The sequence below is a fragment of the Nothobranchius furzeri genome, chromosome 4 (genome assembly GCF_043380555.1).
Source record: "Nothobranchius furzeri strain GRZ-AD chromosome 4, NfurGRZ-RIMD1, whole genome shotgun sequence".
Lineage (NCBI taxonomy): Eukaryota > Metazoa > Chordata > Actinopteri > Cyprinodontiformes > Nothobranchiidae > Nothobranchius > Nothobranchius furzeri.
The window spans coordinates 69,560,070-69,584,922 of record NC_091744.1 but is presented as its reverse complement, the minus strand read 5'-3'; the positions used below and the strand labels follow the sequence as shown (position 1 = coordinate 69,584,922).

At 38.3% G+C, this 24,853-nt stretch overlaps 1 protein-coding gene across 2 annotated transcripts; it reads left to right on the top strand.

The window, feature by feature from the left end:
- The first annotated feature begins 12,328 nt into the window (after nt 1-12,328).
- LOC107388817 (uncharacterized) lies at nt 12,329-20,549 on the top strand. 2 transcript variants are annotated; one of them, XM_070550679.1, is made up of 8 exons: nt 12,329-12,535; nt 12,955-13,196; nt 13,610-13,699; nt 16,123-16,275; nt 16,594-17,592; nt 17,672-17,830; nt 18,544-18,639; nt 19,646-20,549. In XM_070550679.1, the coding sequence occupies exons 4-8, from the start codon at nt 16,261-16,263 to the stop codon at nt 19,955-19,957; spliced, it is 1,581 nt and encodes a 526-aa protein (XP_070406780.1). In that variant the 5' UTR covers nt 12,329-12,535; nt 12,955-13,196; nt 13,610-13,699; nt 16,123-16,260; the 3' UTR covers nt 19,958-20,549. The 2 variants fall into 2 exon arrangements, with proteins under 2 accessions (XP_070406780.1, XP_015820019.1); XM_015964533.3 differs by lacking the exon at nt 13,610-13,699.
- Nucleotides 20,550-24,853: the final 4,304 nt, after the last annotated feature.

Sequence of the window (24,853 nt, the reverse complement as noted above, 5' to 3'; positions counted from 1 at the left end):
TGGAGAACAAACATGTATGTGTGTCAGTTGTACAAATGCACAAATCTTCAAATATGCAGTCAAATAAAAGTCACAGGGAACAAAACTAAAAAGAAAATTCTGGATGAACAGGTGGGTCAGGGACTTTTGGAAATTGGGCTATCATGAAATTCCCAAACTGACATCACCAACTTCAAATATTAATAAAACGTATTTTTAAGAGTTTATTGTAAAACAGATGTCCAAACTGCAACAACCAAATGCTCTTTGTATGAGTTCATATCACGAGCTTAGGGTGGAGGGCAACATAGTGCGTAGTTATGTTTAAGCAGCAAAAGGACTTCGGTTAAGAACTGGGGAACAGTGGTGGTTTCAGTTTGCTGTTTCTTGTGCTTTAAGGCAGTGTCAGCCTCTTTCAGTGTCTAAGCAAGATGACACTCTTTCTCTAACCTTTACTGAGGGATGTGAGTGCTTGAAGAAGATAATTAATGAGTCAGTTGTCACCTCACTCTCACAAAAAACACCAATGTCACTCGGAGGCATGGGGGGTCAATTCTACGTGCTCAGCCAGTGTGGAATCGTGCAAGGAATTCTTCACAAACCAGTGACCAATTTCATGGCAAATTTTCACCAAAGACCACATATGTTTGGGGAATGTTGAGCGAAGCAGCAGGGAGCAGTTCGGCTGGATTAAGCCTTGCTCATCAGTTTATCATTCATCAGACAGCTAGAGATTCAAAACAGAAGAAATGAGGAGCAGGAAGAGGGAAAAGAAATCCCAAATTTGCTACAGCCATACTTTACTTTGTAGTTCAGGATTAATGATAGTTCTGAGAGGCCCTGATGAGTTTAAAGCTTCAGATAGGAGCGGGGGTGAAAGAAAGCCAGATCAGAGCAGAGACACCATTAGAGATTGTCATAAATCAAGAGTACTTATGGTAGAGGAATAAGCTTTAAAAGACCATCTGGGTTTTCCAACTCTAACATTTATTCTGAGCTGCCTCCACTGAGAATAAGCTTTTAAGAACAGAATATTCCCCAGTACTACACTTACTCACTTTACTTTGTTACCACTCTGTCAGTGATGAGTAAAGGAAACTGATGTTTTTGAGGAAATACAAAAGAACCAATGAAGATGAACTGACAGCAGCTCCAGGAATGTGATGATTGCCAGTGAAAATGCCTGTGTCACCAATTCACTGCGATCGTCATGTTAGAGCAGAGCTGACACCCAGGCTTCACCGAGAGATAAGTGTGAATTTCTCCAAGGCCTTCGCAGGCCTGTCTACTTCCTGCAGACACCTTTTCCTTTTTGCACTTCCTGATGTTATCAAAATCCAGGACCCAGAGTGGACCTTTGTGGCTCATGGCCGATTCTTCCGCTAGCACACGTGTGCGTCACATTATCTGCTGAGAGGCCAGACGCCACATCCTGTGAGGTGGGGGAGGGGCTGTGCAAGTAATGTCGGTTACAGGAAAAAGGAAGAGGACAAGACCAGGATTAAGTGAGAGAATGGAAGGAACCGAGTACAATATCTGTCCCCTGTCACCTTCAATAACTTCTTAACAACTGTCAACTTTCCAAAACTTAAAAAGACAAACCTGAGGGAAAAGTGACTGACCTAGGGCTGATTAGTGTCAGTGTGAGGACTAGCGCAGAAAACATGAACGATAACATACAACGTGTGCATTTGCATATGTTGGTTCACCACTTGGCAGTATTGTGAGTGAAAGTCAAGTCATGAGCTCAGTCTGGCTCTGCACACTTAGCTGAGCTCCGAGCTCTTATTTCAATGGATGCCTAAGTAGAGCTTGACTTTGAAGGCTTTGATCCGGAGGCAATGCTATGGCATTTGACTTCTGCCTAAAAAAAAAGCAGTGTGTCAGACCTTTGAGGTCATCGGGATCACTTATCGCGGCTGAAAATAACCAGTGGCAAGCCACGAATTGGGGAATCTAAAAGAGGGCTGACATTAGCAGGTGCCCCGAGGTGGAATCGAGACAGCTACAGAGCAGGTCACTGACCTTGGACCACAGAGAACTTCTTCTTCTTTTCTTGTTTCTAAACCCGAAGGCCTGGTATCACTTAGCAGATAGGTTCCTCAGCTGAAATGATGAACAGCAGCCTTACTTCATCATGTGCACAACACAGCAAAATTAAACATAAGTGAAGTTTCTACCACAGGTGAAGGTTTTACCACTATGGTTGTTCCGTTTGCATAAATATAATGTTCCCTTTTTGGAAGTAAATGAGTCAAAATAACAAAGACAGCCCATTATTTGGTTGTAGAAGACTGACCAGGTTTTCAATCACAACAAAAGAAACACCAAGAGTTGTAATTGTAATTAAGCTGGTCAAGCCTTCTGTACAAATCCTGCGCATTTGAATCAAAATTACATTTAAATATGTCAATTTTGACTTTATACCATGGATAATACAAATTAAAATCTTTGCAAAGTAAACTTTTTTCTCACTAACATCCATCCCCAAATTGCATTTCACTGTCACCATTGGTGGTCGTTGTGGCGTTGTATGTTACGAGGATCCTCTAGCATCACTGAAGTAATTGATACAAGTCAACACCAATGAAGCACTGATCCTTAAGTAATATCAGCAGACCGTCTTCATCATTTGTCTGATTGTTAGTCGTCTGCTGCTCAGTCGTTCTGGAAAAATGTCATGTTTGCCTTTAGGGACTGGATGTAATTAAACAGAAAAGAAAAAAAATATGAGCACAAACTTGTAAGATAGTCTTTTTTTTTCTTTTTTTTTTTCTTTTTTTTTTTTTTACAAAATTGAATCAAATGACAAAGGTTCCTTCTAGGCTCTAAATGCAGGTGTGGATAAAAAAAAAAGACAAGCATTTGTGTTTGTCACTACTGTCTATGCATTGCAGGAAGTGGAACCAGATGAAGCCATAGACTGTAAAAGCATGGTTTATGTAAGACCGTATGGTTCGATAAGAAATATCGGGGACTGAGGATTTCTATACCAATCAGAAAAAAATTGATTATGTTTTCACATATATTGCCTGTGTGTGTGTGTGTGTGTGTGTGTGTGTGTGTGTGTGTGTGTGTGTGTGTGTGTGTGGGCGTTCACAGGCTTTGATTTTGGTTTTAAACTAGAGACCTCTTTTTATTGCCTGTGACTTCTTGAATACTTCAGAATAGAAATAAGTAAAATTAAATTATTAAAAATCCCCATTGCATCAGTCTAAAATGATTAAATGACCCAGTTTGCTCTTAACATTTATGTTTTGAGCAGAATAAAAAATGTGCATTTGGCGATGTGTGCCAAAATCAGTTGTCAGCTAAAAAGTGAATAAAAATTCTCCTGCTCAGTGAGATGAAAAATGAGGGTTTAAGACATTTTCCAGGCTAAGTATGCAGTCCCACAAGCACAACACAATTTATTTCTAATGACCTCATGACCTCTCCTCTTTAGCTAAGCTAAGCCATAAGAAAAGAAGGTTGAATGTTTTTGTGTTGTAAGGTGTAATAAAGACTGCTGGTCGCTCGAGAGGTTTTAGACCTCTAGTCTTGTTAATCCCCAAACCACACAGAGCCCCCGATTGAGCTGCAGCTTGGCCAAATACGAACTGCGTCCTAATAATGGCTTTGGTTCAACATTATTTGTTTCTGACAGTCAAAATCCAAAGGAATTAAATTTACACAGCGCTAAATCCTCACATCTGAGACATGCATGACTTCTTTATAGAAAAGTGCTAACATGGAAGTGCACATCCGTCCATTAGAAAACTCATTAATCTGCATTACAATCATCATCCAAACATTTATTTCCCTTGCTGCTGTGTGTTTTCTGCAATTTAATGTCTCACATCAACCTTTCTACTAAACTCACGTCCGGCCGTGCGCCCTGTAAACACATTTGAAATGTATCGTTTTATTGCGAAAAGCATTAAAAAGTACATCTCAACACATGTAAGGGTGGCGCGGGCTCAAAGGGGAGGTGTGGCATGTGTGGTAATAGAGTGCAGGACGCAGACAGGGAAAGGAGAGACAGATCAATACGAGTCAGGAAATAAGGTAGAAAAGGTTATTTACTTGACATTGATCTGTTGTAGCGGCAGCAGAGCTTACCCTGTTTCTCTTTTGTTAACCTTTAAGCCTGAGTATACTCACAAATGACGGGGGAGTCAACTAACAGGTGTAATTTATGGATCGAAAGAGGTCACAGTCCCCCAGCCGCTGACTAGTTGCTTATACAGTTTCAGCCATGAAGAAATATCTATTCTAGAAGGATAATAATGACAACTTCACTGGGAGCAGCAGGTTTACGCTCTGGAATGACGATGAGACCAAAACAATGTAAAAACAGATCAAAACAACAAAACGCAAGTGTCTGTTTGTGACGTTTTAGAAATTTAGACCATTTACTTACAGACTGGCTGATTTTGAAATGAAGAATATAAAGTATTTATCAAGGCGGTGATCAGTTTAGGCACTAAATCTAACATTGATCTGATTTAAATGACAGACGCTGATTCTGCAGACTGAAGGACTGAGCTCTTGTGCTGCGCATTAACACTATCTGGCTTCAGCCCAGTGATGATATCGACACATCCATCATGTCTCTATTTTAGTTCATGATGATGGCACAAACCTGATGCAGCGAATGAAGAACTATTTGTTCCTCCATATGCCAGAACTTGTAATTGTTTTCTCGAGATCTTGCCAAAATTTGCTCTTTGCCAAAATAGCCACATGTTTCCACGAAGGAAAGTCTGACGAGTTGCACGTGATGTTGTGCTGTGGGCATCAATAGATAAAATCTGTAATTTTACAATGATCAATGCATAATTTTTTTGGTTTTGTTTGCCTTTTTGTGTAGAATTTCTGAACAATTCAGTAAAAACTACATTATTTGCTTGTTGGTGAAAATTGAAATGATTCCATAGTTTCTTCATCCTTGGATATCCATCTATTATTGGGCATTTTATACTACTACCAAAACCTCATGAAAACTCATTCATTGCATTTCATTTTCGAGATGTTGAAATGTTTTTTTGAGCTTTTTCATTTGACCACACTAACTGACTGAAACCTGGACAGTCCCACCGAGTTTGCAAGGCTGCTAAATAAACATGCATTGGTTGCTTTGGTTCACGACCTTTCCACGAAGCAAAATCGTGGGCTCTAATGGAAACATTCAATGTTGTGTTAAAGGTTTTTTTTTTCTTTTGTCACACTCCTGGATTCCATTTATTCAGACAAAAGTGGCTGCATTCAAAATACCCTGTGGAGGTAAACATTTATGCTAAACAATGAATACTTGACTAAATACATGCCATGATTTGTCACATAGGGCAAAAAACCCACTGAAAGAGCAATGACGAAACAATGTTTATACATATTTCAATGTCCTTTACAGGTGCATGTGTATATGCACTTTGAAAATCAGTCCATTGTGTATTCTGGCGACTCATTTTCAGGGAGGAAGTGGGCCCATGGGGTGAGCTGACCCCGAACGAGGCAGGAAATTTGTTTTTTTGCTCCAGAACTTGGCTATATCCCACTTTCTAAAGGTGCCTGTCCCACTCACTCACTCTCAAGGACCAAGCCAATCTCCCTTTGTAAATAGAACTATGTTTTATAATTCCCCCTCTTTCTCAGACGACCATATCAATAATGCAGAAGAACCGCATATGCCCAGAACCATGAGATTATTTGTCTGATTTGAGCTGGCAGTTATGGTAATAGTTTTGCTCACAATCTACTCCAGCAACAATGACCACAGATTATAGCCGTTTTCAGATCAAAGAAACTGCAGAGACCCATGATTGATTGCTCACCAACAGACAGAGGGAGGCAGTTCAGTGCCCCCCTTTTGCCTCTGTAACAACGATACAAAATCCTGTTTTTGTTCTAATCTCCTGAATATTCCACCCCCTCCCAGATACCAGAGGGTTGACATTAAATGTAATACTCATGCAATATTTTTTAAAGTTTGATAATGGGTAAGGAAAAACACATATGTAATACCACAAGTGTACGTTAATAAAAATAAATGCAGATAACTATGCTGGAAAAGATGTTTGGCTGTATTTTATATCATCACAATGGGACAGAACATGACGTACAATTTTAGGGATTCATCAAGAAGTTGAAAGACATTACATATTCTCTCCATGGAATATGCAGGAACACCAACCATTATGAAACACCTCATTAGTATGAGGATTGCTGTAAAGACACTGACACTAGTCAGTGACTCGATGCAATTTGCTGGGTTCCTTATGTAGGAAACGTTTTACTGATTGTCTTAAAAAGCTGGACTATATTGGAATGTTTACTTTGTGAAGTGCCTTAAAATGATTCTTGTCTTGATTTGGCGCTATAAAAATAAACTTGAATAGAAATTGAACTGAATTCAATTCAATTCACACAGTGAAATATGGATCATGTATTCCCTGGTGAAGAATGAGAGACAAATTTGTCCGTGTTACAAAAGTCTCTGAACTACATAAACACATTAGTAATAAAACCATAGTGGAATGTAGACGTGACTGCAATGGTGGAAGGCTACCCTTGGAAAAGTGTTACTCCCTCTTTTATCCTGGTGGGGAATTGCTTTGCAACAGTCCTCAGTGGACAGCTCCAAAAGGAAAACGTCTCCGTCAATGAGTGTGCACGACTCCCCACTTGAGCTGAAAGAGACGCATGAATCAGTCTTTAGGGTTTGTAGATTAATGTAAAGACAACACAAACCAAGAAACTTTCCCGAATCCCTAAACATCGGGTCTATTAAGATTCTCCTTTCTTTAGCTCTCTTTTTGTCCATAACATCTGGTCAAAGATTCCTCAAGTATGCCTAGAACAAATAGAATTTACAATTATTTCCTTCCCTAGGCAACAAAACTGTTTCTATGCATTTATCACTTATTTCCACTTATTTCCACACCGTTTTTTACATATTTGAATAAGTGTGAAAAGACAAATAAAAGTATGCTCAAGTGTCAGCATAACAAAGTTGGTCCAGTGAGCAAGTGAGTGAGAGGTAACCTAGATGCCAATATAGCCAGTGACTTTAAATGTTAAGATCAGTTTCTCTGTCATACTCTTGGTTATGGTATCCTGGAGCAATGGTGACATTTGTGGAAAGCCTAAATATAACCTAGGATGCTGTAACCTTCTGATGTTATACTAATTTTCTGGATGTCATTGCTTGCTGTTACAATGACTTTGTATCTAAATACCTTAGTTGTCCAACAAAGAAGCTCATTATCTATTAATGAGACAAAAGCTGCAGCACCATGTGACTAATATAAATTTGCATATTTATTAAAAAGGAGACAAATGTGATTAATGACATCCAGGTATGTCACACGGTGGCTGGGAGGAAGATCAAGACACGTGTCAAGCTCCGATCGGGAATCTAACAGGAGCTCCTACACACACAAGCCTGAATTACTGAATGAGGTTAGGTTTGCCTAAAAGCACATTTGGGACCAGTTACATTGCATCTCATAAAACTGATAAACAGTAAACAGTTTAATTAAGTACACAATATGCAATTGGTTTAAGCCATTTCATGACACTATATTACCAAATCCGCATGCTAATTACAAGCTAGTTGACTCATTGAATTCAAAAACATTGAACAACAATGATATAACCTATAAAATATGAGTAATATAAAACACACAAATAAGAAATTGTTTTGATGACAAGGGCATTGTCAGATAAGTGGAGAAGAGCAGTTGCTATTTGGCTACTTAGAATGACGGTTAATAGCCTTTTTTACCATTCCAGCTACCCCCTCCCCCCTCTCGTTTAGGGATGGCATTAGAGACTGCAGACTGACATACATTTTTTATAGCTTCATAAAGTCGTCCAATGACCAGGTCACCCTTCTCATAACTAGGGAGCAGAACGCTTGAAAAAAGCCATTCATCACCATGAAAGGGCCTGCTTGTCCAAGCGCCTTCAAACATGCACACAGTCTGGCAAGAGACGCTCGGCACAAATGCTAACGTACTTCTGCCACTAATGCCAGATGACCTTCTCACATCTATTAGCGCGCTGGCTGACGGAGAGGGCAGACACAAGCCCTTCTTGTCTCTTGCAAAGATTTCAATGACAAGGAATGGAAAATATCATGCATGATAATGGCTGTTGCCACCAACAAAGCAATCTTCCCTCCTGTTTTTTTAAACAATACAAGGTAATGTCAGGTGAATATGAAATAATCTATGATTAATTATACACACAAGGAAACTTTGTGTCTGACTGCATTGCCAGGAAATTAGTTGTTATTGTAGAGGGGCAGTTGGAGGTAATCTAACAGAATAACATGACTTCCCTTTTTAAATGTGTCCCCTTTGATTTGGCAAGTCCTCCAGAGTAGGACTGGAACGCCCCTTGCAGACAAACCATCAGACCACCAAACCCCATTAGTGTGCAATTAGTGACAGCTGGTGGGTTGTCAGCTTTGTAATGGCCTCAAAAGGAGTACCCATGGAATACAAAAATCGGCCAGTGGTTTAAAGCTTGGCTATAAAAATTGAAGCAAAAAGGAGACTCATGTACAGACGATCGCAAACATAAATATACCGTCATTTTCAAACATCAAATAGCAGATCCTGCCAAGTACTGCTTGTATGATTTTTTTTTATTCAAGTTATTATAAAGAAAATACATTGAGGTTGAGGCTTTTAGAAGTGTAAATTTAATCGGCTATCCTCATTTTGCTCAAAGATGTGCTATTTTGCTTCTCTCAGTTGCTGGCCTTTCACTTCAAAAAGCAAGGGCTAAGCTATGTCAGGCACAAGAGGTGGACGGACAGAGAGGAGAAGAGGAGGAGGAGGGGGCTGAAGTCGTTTAATAATTTATTTAAGAGGGGAAAGAAGGCAGCCAAGGGGAACAAATAGTGTTTCTCCCAGAACCAAGCCCCTCTGACCCCCAGCGCTGCGTACCTGAAGCCCAAGCCCCATCGCATTAGTGAAATTCTTATTTGATGGCATTTTAATATTCTGCCTTGATGACTTTTTAGCAACATTTACTTTCGGAGGTCTCGAGCGCTTCCCCCTGAGGAAATGAAACATGTCAAAACCCATTACGAAAAAATCAAAATTTAAATACCTCAGCCGTGTTAGTGGTAATACACACAATCCCCACCGCTCAGAGGCAAGTCTCACAAACACTCATCTGCTTGCCGGCTCGTAATGAGTCTGTTTGATGGGTAAGCGATTTGTGGGTCACCGAGCATACGTTACAGATCCAATTTAACCCTTGATTGCTTGTACTCTGGAGGACCTGGGAAAACGTGTTATTGAAATTTAATACCAGATCATTTCTTCCTACTCCCATACAGGGACAAAGGTATGCATACATGACTCCTTCGATGGCCTGTGTAGATGGGGGAGGTAGTGGTAAAGGCAGCCAAGGAAGAAGAGGGAGAGAAGAGACAAGAGAGAAAAACAAAGGCAATTTGGTGCATGGGTGTAATCTTGGCTTCATCTGCAGGTCTTGCTAAATACCAATCCCATTAGCCCCTGAGGGCTCCAGCCAAAACCCTAACCCTAACCAAAACACTTAAATGCAGGGGTTTCTAACCTGTGATACATCACTTTTATAATAACATCTATGGCAGTTAGTTGTTAGTACCGACATTGCAAAAGGATCAATTGCCCCATTTTCTACAAGAATCCTGCAATAAGTTTTGAGCAGAACAAATAAAGAATTATTTGAACGTTATAGATGAAACATAAACTGCCATGCATTTATTTTCTTGCCATTAGCTGGAACTATGTTGTTACAACATACAATATTTGAATTCACCAAATTAAAGTAAGAAAAGCCATACATTTTTCATCTTTCACTGTGACGTAAACACGTATTATTCCATGAACTGTTCCCTGAAGCTTGTGATAGATTTAAACGTACTATGTAAATGGCCAGACGTTCTAGATCAGTTACTTTACTTTAAAGGGGACATATTATGACTTTTTACAATAGTTCTATTGTTGATAAAAAAATGTGTTTATGATGTTCTTTGCACCAAATCTATCTCACATAAAGTGATATCAGCTGTTTTATTCTTGACATTTTCAGTATCTTCCAGAGTCATTTCAGAGCTTTGTCACTTTAAGAAAACAAGCTGAAGCTGGCCATGCCCACCTATCCCCTGACTGGCTGCTATAAGCTGAGAAGCTCCAATATCTGGGAAGGACTCTTCCAGCAGCAGCTCTCTCTTGCACATGAGAGGTTGTTCTATGCTAATACCCCATTTGTGACATCACAATGAGGGATTTTTTGTTTTAGGTCCACAATTCCTAAAACCAAACACTGACAAAAACAGATTGATGTTTATTTTTATTTTTTTCCTGGACTGTTTATAGAGGTAGTAAAGACCCACATGGCAGCACAACCGGATACAAAAGGTAAGTTTTGCATATGCCCCCTTTAACCCATCATTTAATTGTCTAATTGATAGATAGGAAGAAAGGGTACATGATTTCATTACTTATTCATCAAAATACATTTATTTCATTATTAAATAAAAAAGAAGAGTTCGTATCAGTAATCCAAACAGGCATAGGCAACAGAATTCTGGAAAAAAAAGCTAAAGTCAGTCAACTGCTGTTTTTGTACCTGTGGTGTTAAAAGAGATGATTACTTGGTGCTTAAATAACCTTTAACAAGACATTGCAGTTGAATATGATGATTCAGTATTAGTCACTCTTCAGCCTACAGCTTCAAATATGAACTGACAGCCATGAAATGCTTTGGACTGTTATCAAAATCCCCTGATGTTTAGATCTGGGGCTTGGAAAGGTCTTAAAAACATCACCACCAAGATTTAAAGAATCATATCACATATCGTTGTATCACTCATTACTGCTGAATCAATTGTATTATATTAGGAAGTCTGAATAATGTTAAACATCTTAGTTGATGTGCTGAGAGGTCTAACTGGAGGAAGAGCTAATTGAAAGCTCAAGAGAGCAGTCACCATGCTGGCAGTACATTCAGAGTATTTGTCATTAGTCCAGACCGCAGGGGAAGAATGGAGTGCACTGCGCCATTCGTGTGTAACCAAGATTTATGCTAATGTCTTCCCGCATATGCTTATTCTACATATCTATATTAAACTTAATAGACTGTTACATTGCTTCTTAACCTCAGCTTCCATCCATGATTACCTTTTCTGATTTCTTTGCAAAATGGGACATAAACACGGGGCAGGGATTTTATCAGCGTGTCAGTGAGTTTGTTTCCGGTGGCGGACCATGGCTCTCATAATCATACTTCAGGGACTCCATCAAAAAATGCTTGCCTTAGAGGCAACAGTTAACATGTCACTCTGTAAATTCCCTGAAGGCCTAGCAGAATCATTTTATTTCTCCTCTGTATTTGCACAAAAGCAGTGAGAATTTCAGTTACCTATTTATGTAACTTTAAATTTCAAATACATTTATATTATATTATTTATATTGCATATAGATTATCCAGGAGCCATTTCTAAACAAAATAAAACAACACAAAATGCAAACCTTACCAAACTTAGCATTTTGGATTTAAATAAATGTTAAGGCAGTATAGACTATTTTCTGTCTTCAGAATACTCAAATTATAATTCAGTTTTTTTGGGGGGGCTTTAATTCAGAAATATGAATTGAGCTACATACAGAGGCGTGTCCAGGGAGTGACCTGCATAGCACATGCCACGCTTGGAATCTGAATGGCCACCCCACTGAGTTCAATTTAAACCCCGAGACAGTAAGGGGCAACATGCACTTTAACGTTGGTTTTCAGCTTACAATTATAATTATTAACATTTATTAGTTTATCATGTTGACATAAATAGCATTTAGAGTCCGGGACCCAGTCCCACTCTACTCTGGTTGTTGGCCGTAATGCACCAAGATGTGACTTTTTAACCACTACAAAACTGTTCAAAGTCTAAGAACACTAAGAAAATGGTCACGGCACAATGCCAAAGTCAAACTCACTAGAATGCAAAAATAAATAAATCAATCAATAAATAAATAAATAAATAAATACTGTAACCATCGGTTCCACCCATGCGCAAGAAAGTACTCCACCTGGGCCACCCCGTCTTGACACGCCACTGGCCACATACTCACGACAAACAACACTTAACAGTTGCTGCTTCTAATGGGCACTGCTGCAGTTCTCATCCTGAACATAAGGTGTCACTGAAGAGACTTCAACTAAACAGTGATACTGTCAGCGGGGGACAAGTTGTATGTTGCAAAAATATCCTCACTGTAATAAAAGCAACTTATGTTTTTTGAGATGAAAAGGTATTTTAAGTTGCTTAAACTTAAAATCCACGTTTCACGAATTAAGTGTAATAAATTGAGTCAGCCCGACAAACCAAATTAGTTGTGTGCTTCAACAATATTAAGTGAGTCGTATGAACTTACATATATAAGTTTGACTTCATAATATCGCGCCCAAGTTCTGCTAACGTCCATGCTTTTGTTGTGAAATGCGGGAAAGTCGACTTTTGGAGTTGGAGGAGTCAGTCTCATTCTGCGTGTGGTCGGAGGCAAAGGAGGCTGCATAGGTAAGTTTTCCCCTTTTTCCTGGGTTCAAATTATGTTAAAAATAAATTATGAATATGTTTTGTGCTCTATAAAGTTAGCCTACACGTATAAACAACTTTTACAGGTGATTTTTTTAAGGTAAGGCTGTCGAGGGTTAGATTTATGCTATAGGCTATATTCTGCAACTAGCTTGTACTTAAAAAACATGGACCTCTGTAACTAACTGTTTCATTTCGTACTTGTTTATTGTTTGAAATGATATCTGCTATACCACTAATGATATTTCAATTTCTTTTGATAAACAAGTTAAATATTGAGAGAATAATTGCTTACTCACATTGCTAATGGCTAATGTAGCAACAGCAGCTAGCAATTAGTGTCGAATGTGCATTGACTTAAAAACTACAAAATTATGCTTTAGTACACTTTACACCCATAGACGGTGGAGCAGATTTGGCACCAGGACGGAGCAGTGGGACTGCGGGGCAGACAACACGGAGGAGCGGGACGGAGGGGCAAATACTGATAGGCTGCGGAGGAAATGCACAGAGCAACGGGACGTAGAAGCAGGACGTGGAAGAGCCAGCCCAAACGCGGAGGAGCCAGTCCAAACACTGGCAAACAGTGCACCAACGCAGAGCTGTGGGGCCAAACACTAACTCTGGACCAGGCTGCTTAGAGGTGAGTTTCTGTTCTCAATTCTTTTTTCTTTTCTTTTCTGTTTTTACATTTTGTCATATAACTTCATCAGGTGTCTGCAACTGAATGTATAGGCTACTTTTTAACCTTGCCTGGTGGATCTGTATGCTGTGAAAAATGAAAAAAAAAAAATAATAATAATAATAATAATAATAATAATAATAAAATAAAAAACTAACTAATGGTTTCACTTGCTGCAATCAGCTCCTGGGGCCAAAAAAAAAAGTTTTAATTTTTAATATTAGTAGATCACTATATCGTATTAGATTTGACAAATCTCCCTAACAACAATTTGTTTGTTCTGTCTTTAATAACCTACCGGTATTATGTAAAATGTTTGTATTTGTATTATCTAGTTTGCTAATTTCCATCAAATTCTCCCTTTTGTCTTTTAGAATAAAATGAATGAATGCAGTGTAAATTCTGTAAATTCGCCCCTGCCGCCGAAGCTGTTCTTCTGAAACACTACCGCCTTCATCACAAAAGTAATGCCTGGCCATGCATCCACACGGACTGTTTATGCACTTTTAAAACAATTAGTTCTTTGAAATCTCACCTTTCAAGATCACACAGGACTGTTCAAAGACAAGAAAACGTAACTTTTAATTGTTGGCTATGTGATTTCAGAGACATTTGTTGTAAAAAGAAAATTTTGGTTCATCTGCATCATCACCTTAGAAACAGAGAGATTGTACATTGCCCATTCTTTAACTGCAGCTTCAAAACAAATCTCCTTAACAGTTTTACAGGTCATATATCACGCAACCATAAAAACGACACACTTAAAGATTTTAGAGGATCGGTTGAGACAGTTCATTTTATTCTGTCTGAAAACACTGGTCTGTTTCATGAAGATGGAAATGAACCTGAGTTTTCATCAAGTTTGACAGAAGAAAATGAAATCAACTGTATAGAAAATGTGGATTCAGAAATAGTAGAGCACCATTTTGCCTCCCTTTTTCTTCGTATGCAATGTCTGTTACATGTGCCTAAACACGCAATACAGACAATCATAGAAGAATTTAATGAAATCTTTTCCCTTTCTAAGTACAGTACATCAGCAGTCATTAAAGAGATCTTGGCAAAGCATAATATTGAAGTTGAGGAAAATATTGTTCAGGAGATAAGTGACACTGTGATAACAAAAAATCCAGTACTTCTTGCCACATCAGAAAAAGGTACATTATCAACTCATTATAGAAGAAATAAATATTTCAGAGAGCATTTCTCTATCATTGAACCAACTGAGTGGTTGTACGACAGGAGTTCAAAAAAAATCATTTGTATATGTTTCTGTACATCAGGTTATTGAGCTTTTTCTGAATAGAGCAGAGTTTTTGGAAAAAATTGTTTTCAGTGAAAAATCTACACCAGGATATTACAAGTCTTTTCAAGATGGTCATTATTTCAAATTGAATGAAATTTTTGGAGAACAAGAGCCGTCTATTGGGTTAGGTCTTTACATAGATGATTTTGAATTGTGTAATCCATTAGGCACATCAAAGAAAATTCATAAAATTTCTGCAGTTTATTGGGTGATTCTCAATCTACCTGTAAAGTTTCGTTCCACATTACCTTCAATTCACTTAGCCCTCCTTGGAAAGACATGTGATGTTAAACATTTCGGTTACAAAAAGTTTTTCAAGCCACTAGTTAAAGATTTAAAATCACTTGAACAAGTTGGAGTATTTGTTGAAGCTCTTGACATTCATGTAAAAGCTTCAGTGTTTTGCGTATGTGCAGACAATTTGGGAGCTCATGGACTTGCTGGCTTTCAGGAGAGTTTCTGTGTAAACAACTTTTGTCGGTTTTGTTTGACAAGTCGAAGTGAAATACAATCCATTGCAATTTCAGATTTCCAGCTACGGTCCAGAGAACAGCACGCTACATGTCTGGTGCAACTTAAAAATGGGGATGTTGCACATGTAAATGGTGTTAAAAGTGACTGTGTACTAAGTGAGCATCTTTCATTTTTTCACCCTGTCACTGGTTTTCCTCCAGATATTCTACATGACTTTTTTGAAGGTGTAGTTCCAGTAGAGTTATGTTTGTGTCTAAATAGGTTGATTTCCAAAGGATTTATTACTTTGGAAAGATTGAACACTGTAATTACTACATTTCCTTTTAAATACTCAGACAGGGTGAATAAACCAAAGATAATTTCAAAGGCAAGTTTACAAAAGGGCAGTATAGGTGGCAACGGGCATGAAAACTGGTCCCTGTTACGATTCCTTCCTCTTTTTATTGGAAAAAACATACCGGAACAGGAACCTTCATGGGAGATATTAATGGACCTTAAAGAAATTGTTGAGATTGTTATGTCACATGTTTTCACGGAGGAGAAATTGCACTACTTGGAGATCAAGTTGTCGGACCACAGAAAGTTGCTCACTGACACTTTTCCTGGTTTTAGTTTGCGGCCAAAGCACCACTTTGCAGAACATTATCCTCACCTCATACGTTGCTTTGGTCCCTTGGTTGAACTATGGACAATGAGGTTTGAGTCGAAGCATAGTTTTTTCAAAAAAACGATGCATGACAATCAGAACTTTAAAAATGTTTTGCTCTCTTTGTCTACAAAACACCAGGAGATGATGGCATGCCAGTTTGATAGTCAAAGTCTCTTCAAGCCCATGTTGCATGTCGAAAAAATAACAAATATCAGAACATCTGCTTTGGATTTAGCTTTGAGCAAAGTGATTAACAGAAACTACCCACACCTTGAAACTGTGCCTCTTTCCAAAGACATTCAGTTGCATGGGACCCGATATGCAGAGGGTATGATTCTGTCAGCTGGACACTACAGCGGACTGCCAGAATTTTATAAAATTGTGACTATGATAATCAACACTGAGAAAGTTGCTTTTGTTTGCAAAAAGCTCACCTCTTGGTACCTGGAACATTTTAGGTCTTTCGAGCTTGTTGAAGGTATCTACACAGAAATTCAGCTTTTGGATCTGGAGGATCTCAACCACCATCTTCCATTGGTTGCATACACAGTGGCAGGGAAGAATCTGGTGACGCCAAAAGTGTGCCTGCTCCATTGATGTCACACAAAATGGTAAGTTTATAGATTACCTTTTAGAGTAGCACTCGGTTGTGGTGATATGTGCAATGATATGGTATCTACATCCTAATTTCAGTTTGTGTTTAGAATTGTTCCTTTTGGCACATGTAAGTGTAGTGGTCTATTTGGAAGTGAGCAGCATTTTTTTCTTCTTCTACTCATTGTACTTTGGAAGTCTAACTTCCTTAGTATAACTCCTTGTTATATGTTTTTGTCAACAAAGTAATTAACCACAACCTTATTTCTAGGCTCCAGCTGTTATAATTTTAACATTTATCTCTTGTGTCTTTTTGTTTTTCTCATTTCAACAAGGCTGGATTGTTGCTGTTGGTGAAAATCTCCCCCAAAATGACTCGCAAACTTGCTCTTGCTGAAGTTCCTGAATCTGTTGAACACTTGGAGAACAGCCTTCGTGAAAAACTGCAACTTCAAGGCAGCTTCACAATCCAGTATGAGGACCCAGACTTTAATAATGCCCTCTGTAACTTGATGGATATTCATGAGCTGCCACCTGAACGTGCCGTCTTGCATATTCTTTGGGAGGAGTCATCTGAGCATCCTCATAAAGAGTCTGACGCACTTGTTTCAGGGTCTTCCCTTGACACACCCAGTACATCTACTGGAGGTGCATTCCAAAATCCATCAGCTTTTATTAGGAGCTATTTGCGTAGTGTATCTGAGTGGCCTTCACCATTTACCATTCCAGCCTTTTCATATGATGTGGAATTGAAACTGCGTAAAGGGAACGACGAATACGAAAACACAAAGAAAGTTGTAAGCATAACTAGAGACATGAAGATGGACATTTTGGACAAGATTGCTCAGGCTGTTTTTGAGGTAAAAGCCTATCCTGACCAAGACCAGATTGAATCAGTAGCTTCTGCTCTGGTCACCAAACACCCCTGTCTTCAAGAACCAGGCAGTGGATCAGGTTATGATGGATGGAAGATGAGCATTAAATACAAACTTGGTAATTATAGGTCCAAACTACGTCAGGCAGGCTGTAATGAAGTCAGCATAAACCGCAAAAGAAAAAGCAATGAAGATGTTGACACAAATTCTTCTTTGAAGAGAGCAAAACGTGGAGAAATAAACTATGTCCCGGACTATCCAGATAGTCATAGTGATGACTCTTTGGAAGAGGAAAGACTGGCTCTACTCGAGGAGTCACAAAAGAGAAGGATGGATCCTGTGCTCATAAAACAAAAGATGGAGCTGACGTTCTCCCTGAGGCGGAAGGAGATTGTGGAGGTGGAGCCAATGGTGACAGAGGTTATGGAACGGTGGCCTGCTTTGTTTAATGAGGCAGAGGTAAGCAGTGGTACTTATGTTTAATTTGAATTAATTGCGCAATAAAAAATATATATTTGCTGTTCTACTGGTCTAACAGATCAGGGAAGAGTTCCATCGAATCACCAACAAGGACCTGATGGACAGCTTCAGAGCAGGCCTAAATCAGCACACATCCAGGCTTCTTCAACTCTATCGGGCTAAGAGGACAACTTTCCCTGCTGAGATGGATCAACTCCTCAACAGGCTGGATGAGGAGGTAAAATTTAAAATGAACAATCTCATTATTTTGTTTTTTGTTGTGGATTTGATTGGGTGCCTTGTGTCGGTTCCTCTACTGGTGCCATGGATCTTCTGCTCTCGGGGCAGGTGGGTTCCCTGATGGCGTTTCTTTACCTGCCCTACCTGAACTCAGTCCAGTGTTTACTTCTGTTGTTTTTCATTGTGCATGTGTGACTGGGAAATAGGTTGTGGGAAGGGGGCTTAATTGTTATAATTGCTTTTATGTTTGTGGGAAAGGGATGGGATTTTGGGTAATGTGAAGTCATTTTAATTTGTAAAGCACTTTGAGTTACATATTTTTTTGTAATAAATTGTGATTGGTTGATTTATAATTACAGTTTACAGAGGACTGACAGTAGTAACAATTTAAAGCAGTGTTATAAGGAAGGGAATTTATTTTACTTTTTTTCAAATGTCTTTGGTAATATCCATCAATTCATTATGTATTCCACTTAATCCGTGAAGGGTCTTGGTTATCTCCAGCGATCACAGGGCAAGATCACAGGGTCACCCTTGTCAGTGGGTGACCGGTGATGCCACTCCATCGCAGGGCAACATAAATGACATACACACAGGACAGTCAACCACACACACACACACACAACTGAGACTTCTGAATATGGTTCTAAGCTGTTTTTTGTTTCCTTTCTATTTGTTTCCATCTTCTAATGCTTGGTGTAACTTTTTCAGACTTCTGACATCACAATGCATCGCCAAACCACTGCTTTGAAGGGGCTCCCTTTTTATCTTCGTGACAGTCATGAGAAACTCTTCAGGAGCTGCCTTGTGAGTCATTAACAAATAAAAATAAAGTAAATGTATGCCATGCCTTTAATTTACTGTTTCCCTGTTCTTTTGTCTTATGTAAGCCGTCATTTCATTCAGTGTTCTCTGTGATCTCTATATCCCAAAGCCTTCAAAAGTTTAACTGTTCTTGATATAGTCGATTTCTACATATTACACCATAGCTTTTTGGTTACAGTGTTTAAATTGGAAATGTTTAATGTGAAAGATGGCCTATATGAATATCTTTCAGACTGGTTTACAATAAAGTACGGCTGGGCGATTTATCGATATTTTTCAAATTTCTGTATAATTTTTATACAAGATATAAGATGACTTTATATCTTCATATCGATATAACTGGTCAAACTGCTATTCTAGCGATTAGCCGCTATGTTAGACTCCAGCCATGTTTGCCCTGATAACTAATAACTCCACGGTGCATGGCCATGGCCCATGTGATATTGAGTAGATTCAATTACATCATCATAAATTTAGTTTAACATGATAGATTTATTTTCTCTGGACAAGAAATATATGATATGGCCCACCTGTAGATGAAAAAATTTTTTTTTACATTAATTATAAATATATAATTTAAAAGTGCCTGTGGGACATTTGATATACCTCTAGCTCTCAACTGTGTGTGTTTGTGTGTGTGTGTGTGTGTGTGTGTGTGTGTGTGTGTGTGTGTGTGTGTGTGTGTGTGTGTGTGTGTCAGCAGACAGCTGTACCAGTGTTTCTAAAGCTCAGGCTGGTAGAGAATAGGCACTAAAGTTAAAGTTTGACAAGAATCAATACACTTTTATGCATTTAATCTACTGATTTTTGTATATTTTTTCTCAAGACAGCTTGAAGTGAGTTAACTTGTAAATAATTTACAGGAGGACAAATATAGCCATGTATATCGTATATCGGAATTCAGCTAAAAGATATTGAGATATCAGTTTTGGTCCATATTGCCCAGCCCTACAATAAAGCATTAACATTGTTTTCCATCTCTTAACAGGATACTGACCCAGAGGAGGAGCAGACAAGAGGTCTCTCTGTGGGTATCCTCACTGTGCTGGAGGATGACGGTACTTCACCTGCTGTAAATGTGATGAACCTTGCTGTGGTTGTTGAAGAAACAATCATCCTTCAGGATCTCCCAGATCTGCCAACGGCTTTTGGCTTTGTCTTTGGGTTGATCTATGTCTTAAACCTCCAATACCCAAAAGATCTCAGGTACACCTTTGAAACGGTTCAGAAAATCTTTATGGGACTTGGGACAGATCTGTCGGCAAGGGTAAGATCCCTCAAAAACAGGCTTTTTCTATGAATCCTATATGGTAGCTGTTGGATGTACCTTACCTTTTTTTTCTTTAATGTCTTGCAGTTTTTTTCACTTTTGTGCTTACTTAAATTTAGAGCTCAAGTCACTGTTTCCACTGTTGCCACTTTAATAAAAACAGTTTTATACAGAAAAAAATATTATATAAATTTTTATTTGTAATGCTATGCTAGATATGTTTATGTTTTACTGGAGTTTCTTTTAAAATGTCTGATACAAGGTCAGCATTTTGTTTGTTCCTGTTCAGCCAGTTATTCTGGAGTTGGGCTACTCAACCAGGTACATGCCAGGGTCTTGTAATTGTACATTAAAGTGCATAAGTTTAAAATAATTTAGTCTTACAGCTGGTCTCACAGCTAGATGTGTTGGGCTTCCTACAGTTGTAGTTCAGCTTTTTCAGCTGGTTCTGTATCAAACAGATAATGTTTTAATACCAATATTGTCCGTCAAGATAAGTTTTATGCTCCATACCTTAACTTGTGTAGTGTTTTACTAAGCATTCTGTTTTTGGTAAGTGTTACACATGGTGTTTAACATGATGTGACAAAAGTTCAAAATAAAAACACTTGTGTCATCGGCATTTGAATTTGCTTTTGTTTAGAATTTGCTGTTTAAACACATCTGTTACATTATTAAGTGTGGTCTATTATCAAAAATGACATTTTCCTATACTGTTTAATAACAGAGTTGGTGTATGCAATATATACATGAGGTGGTAATTCAACTTTTCGCTGTGAAATGTGTTAAAAGTTGCAGCAAGTTGTAGTGGAGTAAGCTAAGGTCAATTAAAAGTTGTTGAAATTTAAAATGTTTTGCCTCAATAACTTGGTTGAGTTTAGAAAAGTCAAAAATAATAGCTGGTGTAATGTTAAATTTTAAGTAAGTGTAACTTTTAAAATTGAGGTATACATTAGGATTTACAGTCAGTACTATTTAAAATTTTAAGTTTTTACAACTTAAAATTGGGTAACAAAAACTTGGGATTCAAAGCTGCTACAACATACACTTGAGTTAGATAAACTCAGGTTTCATACTTATTACAGTTTAAAATTTTGAGTCTTTCCAACTTATAACTAAGTTAGCAAAACTTAGAATGGAGAGTTTGTCAAAATCAAATGCATAACTTAGAATATTAAGTTGATGCGCCAAACTTAAAAATTTCCTGAAGTTTGTTGCCTCAAAATTTTGAGTTTTCCCAACTTTTTTTTTTTACAGTGCTGAAGGAGATGTGGATATTATGAAAATATGCTTTCAAAGCACTCTAAAGTAGATTGATGGAGGAAAAAGATGCTTGCAGACTCGTAATAAAATAAATAACAATATATTGCTTTGTGACGGAGCAAAGAAGTCATAAACTAATAAACTGAAACATCTTGGTAAATATTTGCATCCTTAAAGCTGAGTTTTTATCAGAAGCCACCATCTAGTGGCAGAAAAATGAATCACACTTTAAGGTCCTCCTACTTCTGCAATTGCAGCTGGAAGCAATGCCTCTTTTTTGTGTAGGCGCACCTCTAGCTGACCAGCTAAAACACATTGTTTTACAGGTATCATTCTCTTGTTATGCTGTTTATTTACATATAAACTTGTTTAGATGCAGCTGTAAACGAACGTGCATACAATGTGGCTGATATCTGTATCTAAACAGATTTCTAACGCTATTGGCTAATGCTGGACAGCGCTCAATTCAAATTGCATGGGGCTCTGTGGGATGAGCCCCCCACTAAAAGTGGATGTATTGCCTACATTATATCACAGTACATGGTCAGACTATCAGATCTCTAAAAATCATACATAATTCCCTAAAGAGGGTCAACTACTGATTGTTGAATTAACTCTTTACAATGACATTTTAACAAGCTGCAGAGCTGGAATTAAAATCCAGAAAATGACCACTCTCTACCACTGGCACTAAAGTGATCCCAAAGAAGAAACAGAGGATTTTGAATTTATTCCCCAAGAGGACGTTATATGTTTTCCTCACTGAAATCCAGTGTAAGCAAAAATCTTTGAAGCCTTTGTCCTTAAAAGAGCATGCTACAAATGTTTAAAACCATCAGTCAAGTCTACTAAATCCACTCCCAGGACTGGGACAATGCTATATGACAGGTTGTTGTTAAATGTGAAAGTGTCAGACTAAGGTGCCCTGCTTCGTGTGAATGTATTGTGGCTGTGTGGTGCTGTGGAGATGATTTTTTTTCCAGAGGTGCAGAAAAAGGTATTTGTCACCTACACCCATCTGGTATTTTGTTCACCCACCATGTGCTGAGGATGAAGGACAACCTCTATTAGAGTTTGCCACCAGCAAGACAAAATTGATATTTTTATGGTCAAGGATTACAGTCTTTACCATTGTTCACTACGGCCCTCAATTAGATCTGCTGCCATTTATTTTCTTTACTGTTTTAATAAAAGGAAGTAAATGATTAATTAAATGTAGCCCCAGATACACTCTCTGCCATGAGATTTTTAGGAGACAAAGGCATTATCTGCCTAGGTTTTGAAACTTCTGCAGTGAAATAAAAACAAATGACTCAGCTATATTTCATATATCTAAACTGATGAACAATTTTGACTGGAAGGATTTAATTTTTGCCAAACGTACTACTTTTTAAACTTTGAACACTGTTGCCTGCCACCGTAGCCTGGTTCCTTCAGTACCACCTTTTCAGAACACTTAAGATATCTGATTGGAAATACGTTTATCAATAAATTATTAATTTGATAAGAACATTGCTATCCTGGGGTGAGAAACCACAGGTTCAGTTGTTGCTGATACTCATCTTAATGCTTACAATCAAGAAAATAAAACTGATTGATTGATTGTTATTCGATTCATCCTTTAATCAGAACATGATGTGATTTGATGAGTTTGACACGTTGAGTTTTTATGCTGGATCTAGTCCCAATTAGCACTGATTAGATTTGCCCACTCAGAACAGTTCATGAGGTTGCATCTGGTCAAATCACAAACTAGACATGGTCCCTGCAGGGGGTTGGGTTCACACAATTATTAGGCAGAAAACACTTCCACTTCTGGTCCAAAGCAGTGAAGAAAGCAAATGTGGGAGTTTATTGATAAATAAAATCTTTTGCAATCAAAAGGCAAAGGTTAAATGAAAAGTTAAATCACAGAAGGCACAACATAACGGCAAAGCAGCAATGTCCTGGTGTAACTGCTTGTTAGAGAGTAGACTCATTACAGTAAAACAGGTCAAAAGCAAACCACACTCAAATCCAGCACTGCCTCTAACCCCCAGAGACGTCTGTTCAGCATCCAACTGCACCATACTAGAAAGAATAACCATGTCACAACTATCTGTTATGGAGGAATTTACTTATATTTTTTATTCATTTGCAGTTGTCTCTTAGCTTGGAAAGCAATCCGAAGAGAAACTTCAGTTGAAAGGCGGGATCTATAGTTGTCTTTTGAAATGTATTTGCACGCATCATTTTGCTTGTCCTTCAATATTTCTAGGCTGTAGTTGTCTTTAGGATGAATGCCTTGTAAGTTTTACTCTGGGGTAAAAAAAAAAAAAAAAAAAAGCTCTGGTGCACCTTTTCAGCACAAAGAATTCAACCAGAGGAGAAAGTAGCTTCAAACGACAGGAACTTGAGTCTTTTTTCCTGATATTTGGGCATCTTGCCTCTGATTGGCTAACAGAAATGAGACTTTACCACTGACTCAGTTTGCTCTGCAATGTAGATGTTTTATCTCCACAAATAACAAGAACCTGAAGGAGTGTTGCTGTGTGGTGGAGTTGCTAATGCTAATAGTTAGTTTGTACAAGCTGACACGTTTTCTGCTGTTTCCTTGACGGCAAACCAACAACAGCCTTCCCCGTCGTGAGTCAAGATGGGTGAGTCCATGAATGTTAAGTAACAGTGTGACATAGATCTGTCAGGCTTTTCACATCCGGGTGTTTCACCTTTTATTTTCCATCAGACGCTAATGCAGGAGATAAGTGTAGGAGATGATTTTCACATTCAGTCTGCATGTGCAAACAAAACTACATTTCCGCAACTTCTCTGTGTTTTTAGGTGAATGCCTGAAATTCAAAACTACTTACTTTTTGTCTAACAGTTAAAAGTATCAAAGTTTATATATATATATATATATATATATATATATATATATATATATATGTGTGTGTGTGTGTGTGTGTGTGTGTGTGTGTGTGTGTGTGTGTGTGTGTGTGTATCAGCATCAAAATCAGTTAATAAAAAGTAGTATTTGAGGGGGGATAATAAAAGACAATCGCGTTTTTATAGAACAGGTTTTATAGAAATCTGATTGTCCCCACCAGCCCCTATCCTAACACTTGAAGAAGGAGAAGGAGAAGAAGTCAATGAGAATAAAAATGAAATAACATTTGTTATGACACTTTCACTTCTGTTCACCTCAGAAGTCCCCACGTTGCTCGGCTCATGGCTCACAAAGTGTTATTTCTATACTTGGTTTAGAGGTTTTGTAGGGAAAAGGGAAGAAACATCTAAAAGCCGCCCACTCATCCAGCCCTCCGATGCAACGCAGCAAAGCTGCTCCTCAGCTAAGAGTTAGCACTTTTTTTCCTCTTGTCCCTCAAAGTAGTAACCTCAGCACTGTCACAAACCTCTCTTTTCATTCTCAAACCTTCTAATATTTTCAACCTACTCGGCCAACTTCCAAAGATGACTAAAAAAAGGAAAATCTTAAAGTATTTCAGTGATAATCCTCTCTTTTATGACAAAAGCATCAAGGCTCTTTAGCATCCAGTAGTTGACAGGATGAAATTGATGTCCTTCACTACATGATGAGATACGTCACTAAGAAAAGTCAACACTTGAATTGATAGAAAAGCATATTATCACCACACATCTGCAGGTATTGAAACTTTAACAAAA

Bases quoted from the DNA above. Each gene is read 5' to 3' on its own strand.
- LOC107388817 (XM_015964533.3), top strand. The intron at 17,593-17,671 runs GTAAGCAGTGGT...CTGGTCTAACAG, and splicing joins CTTTGTTTAATGAGGCAGAG to ATCAGGGAAGAGTTCCATCG. The intron at 17,831-18,543 runs GTAAAATTTAAA...TAACTTTTTCAG, and splicing joins TCAACAGGCTGGATGAGGAG to ACTTCTGACATCACAATGCA.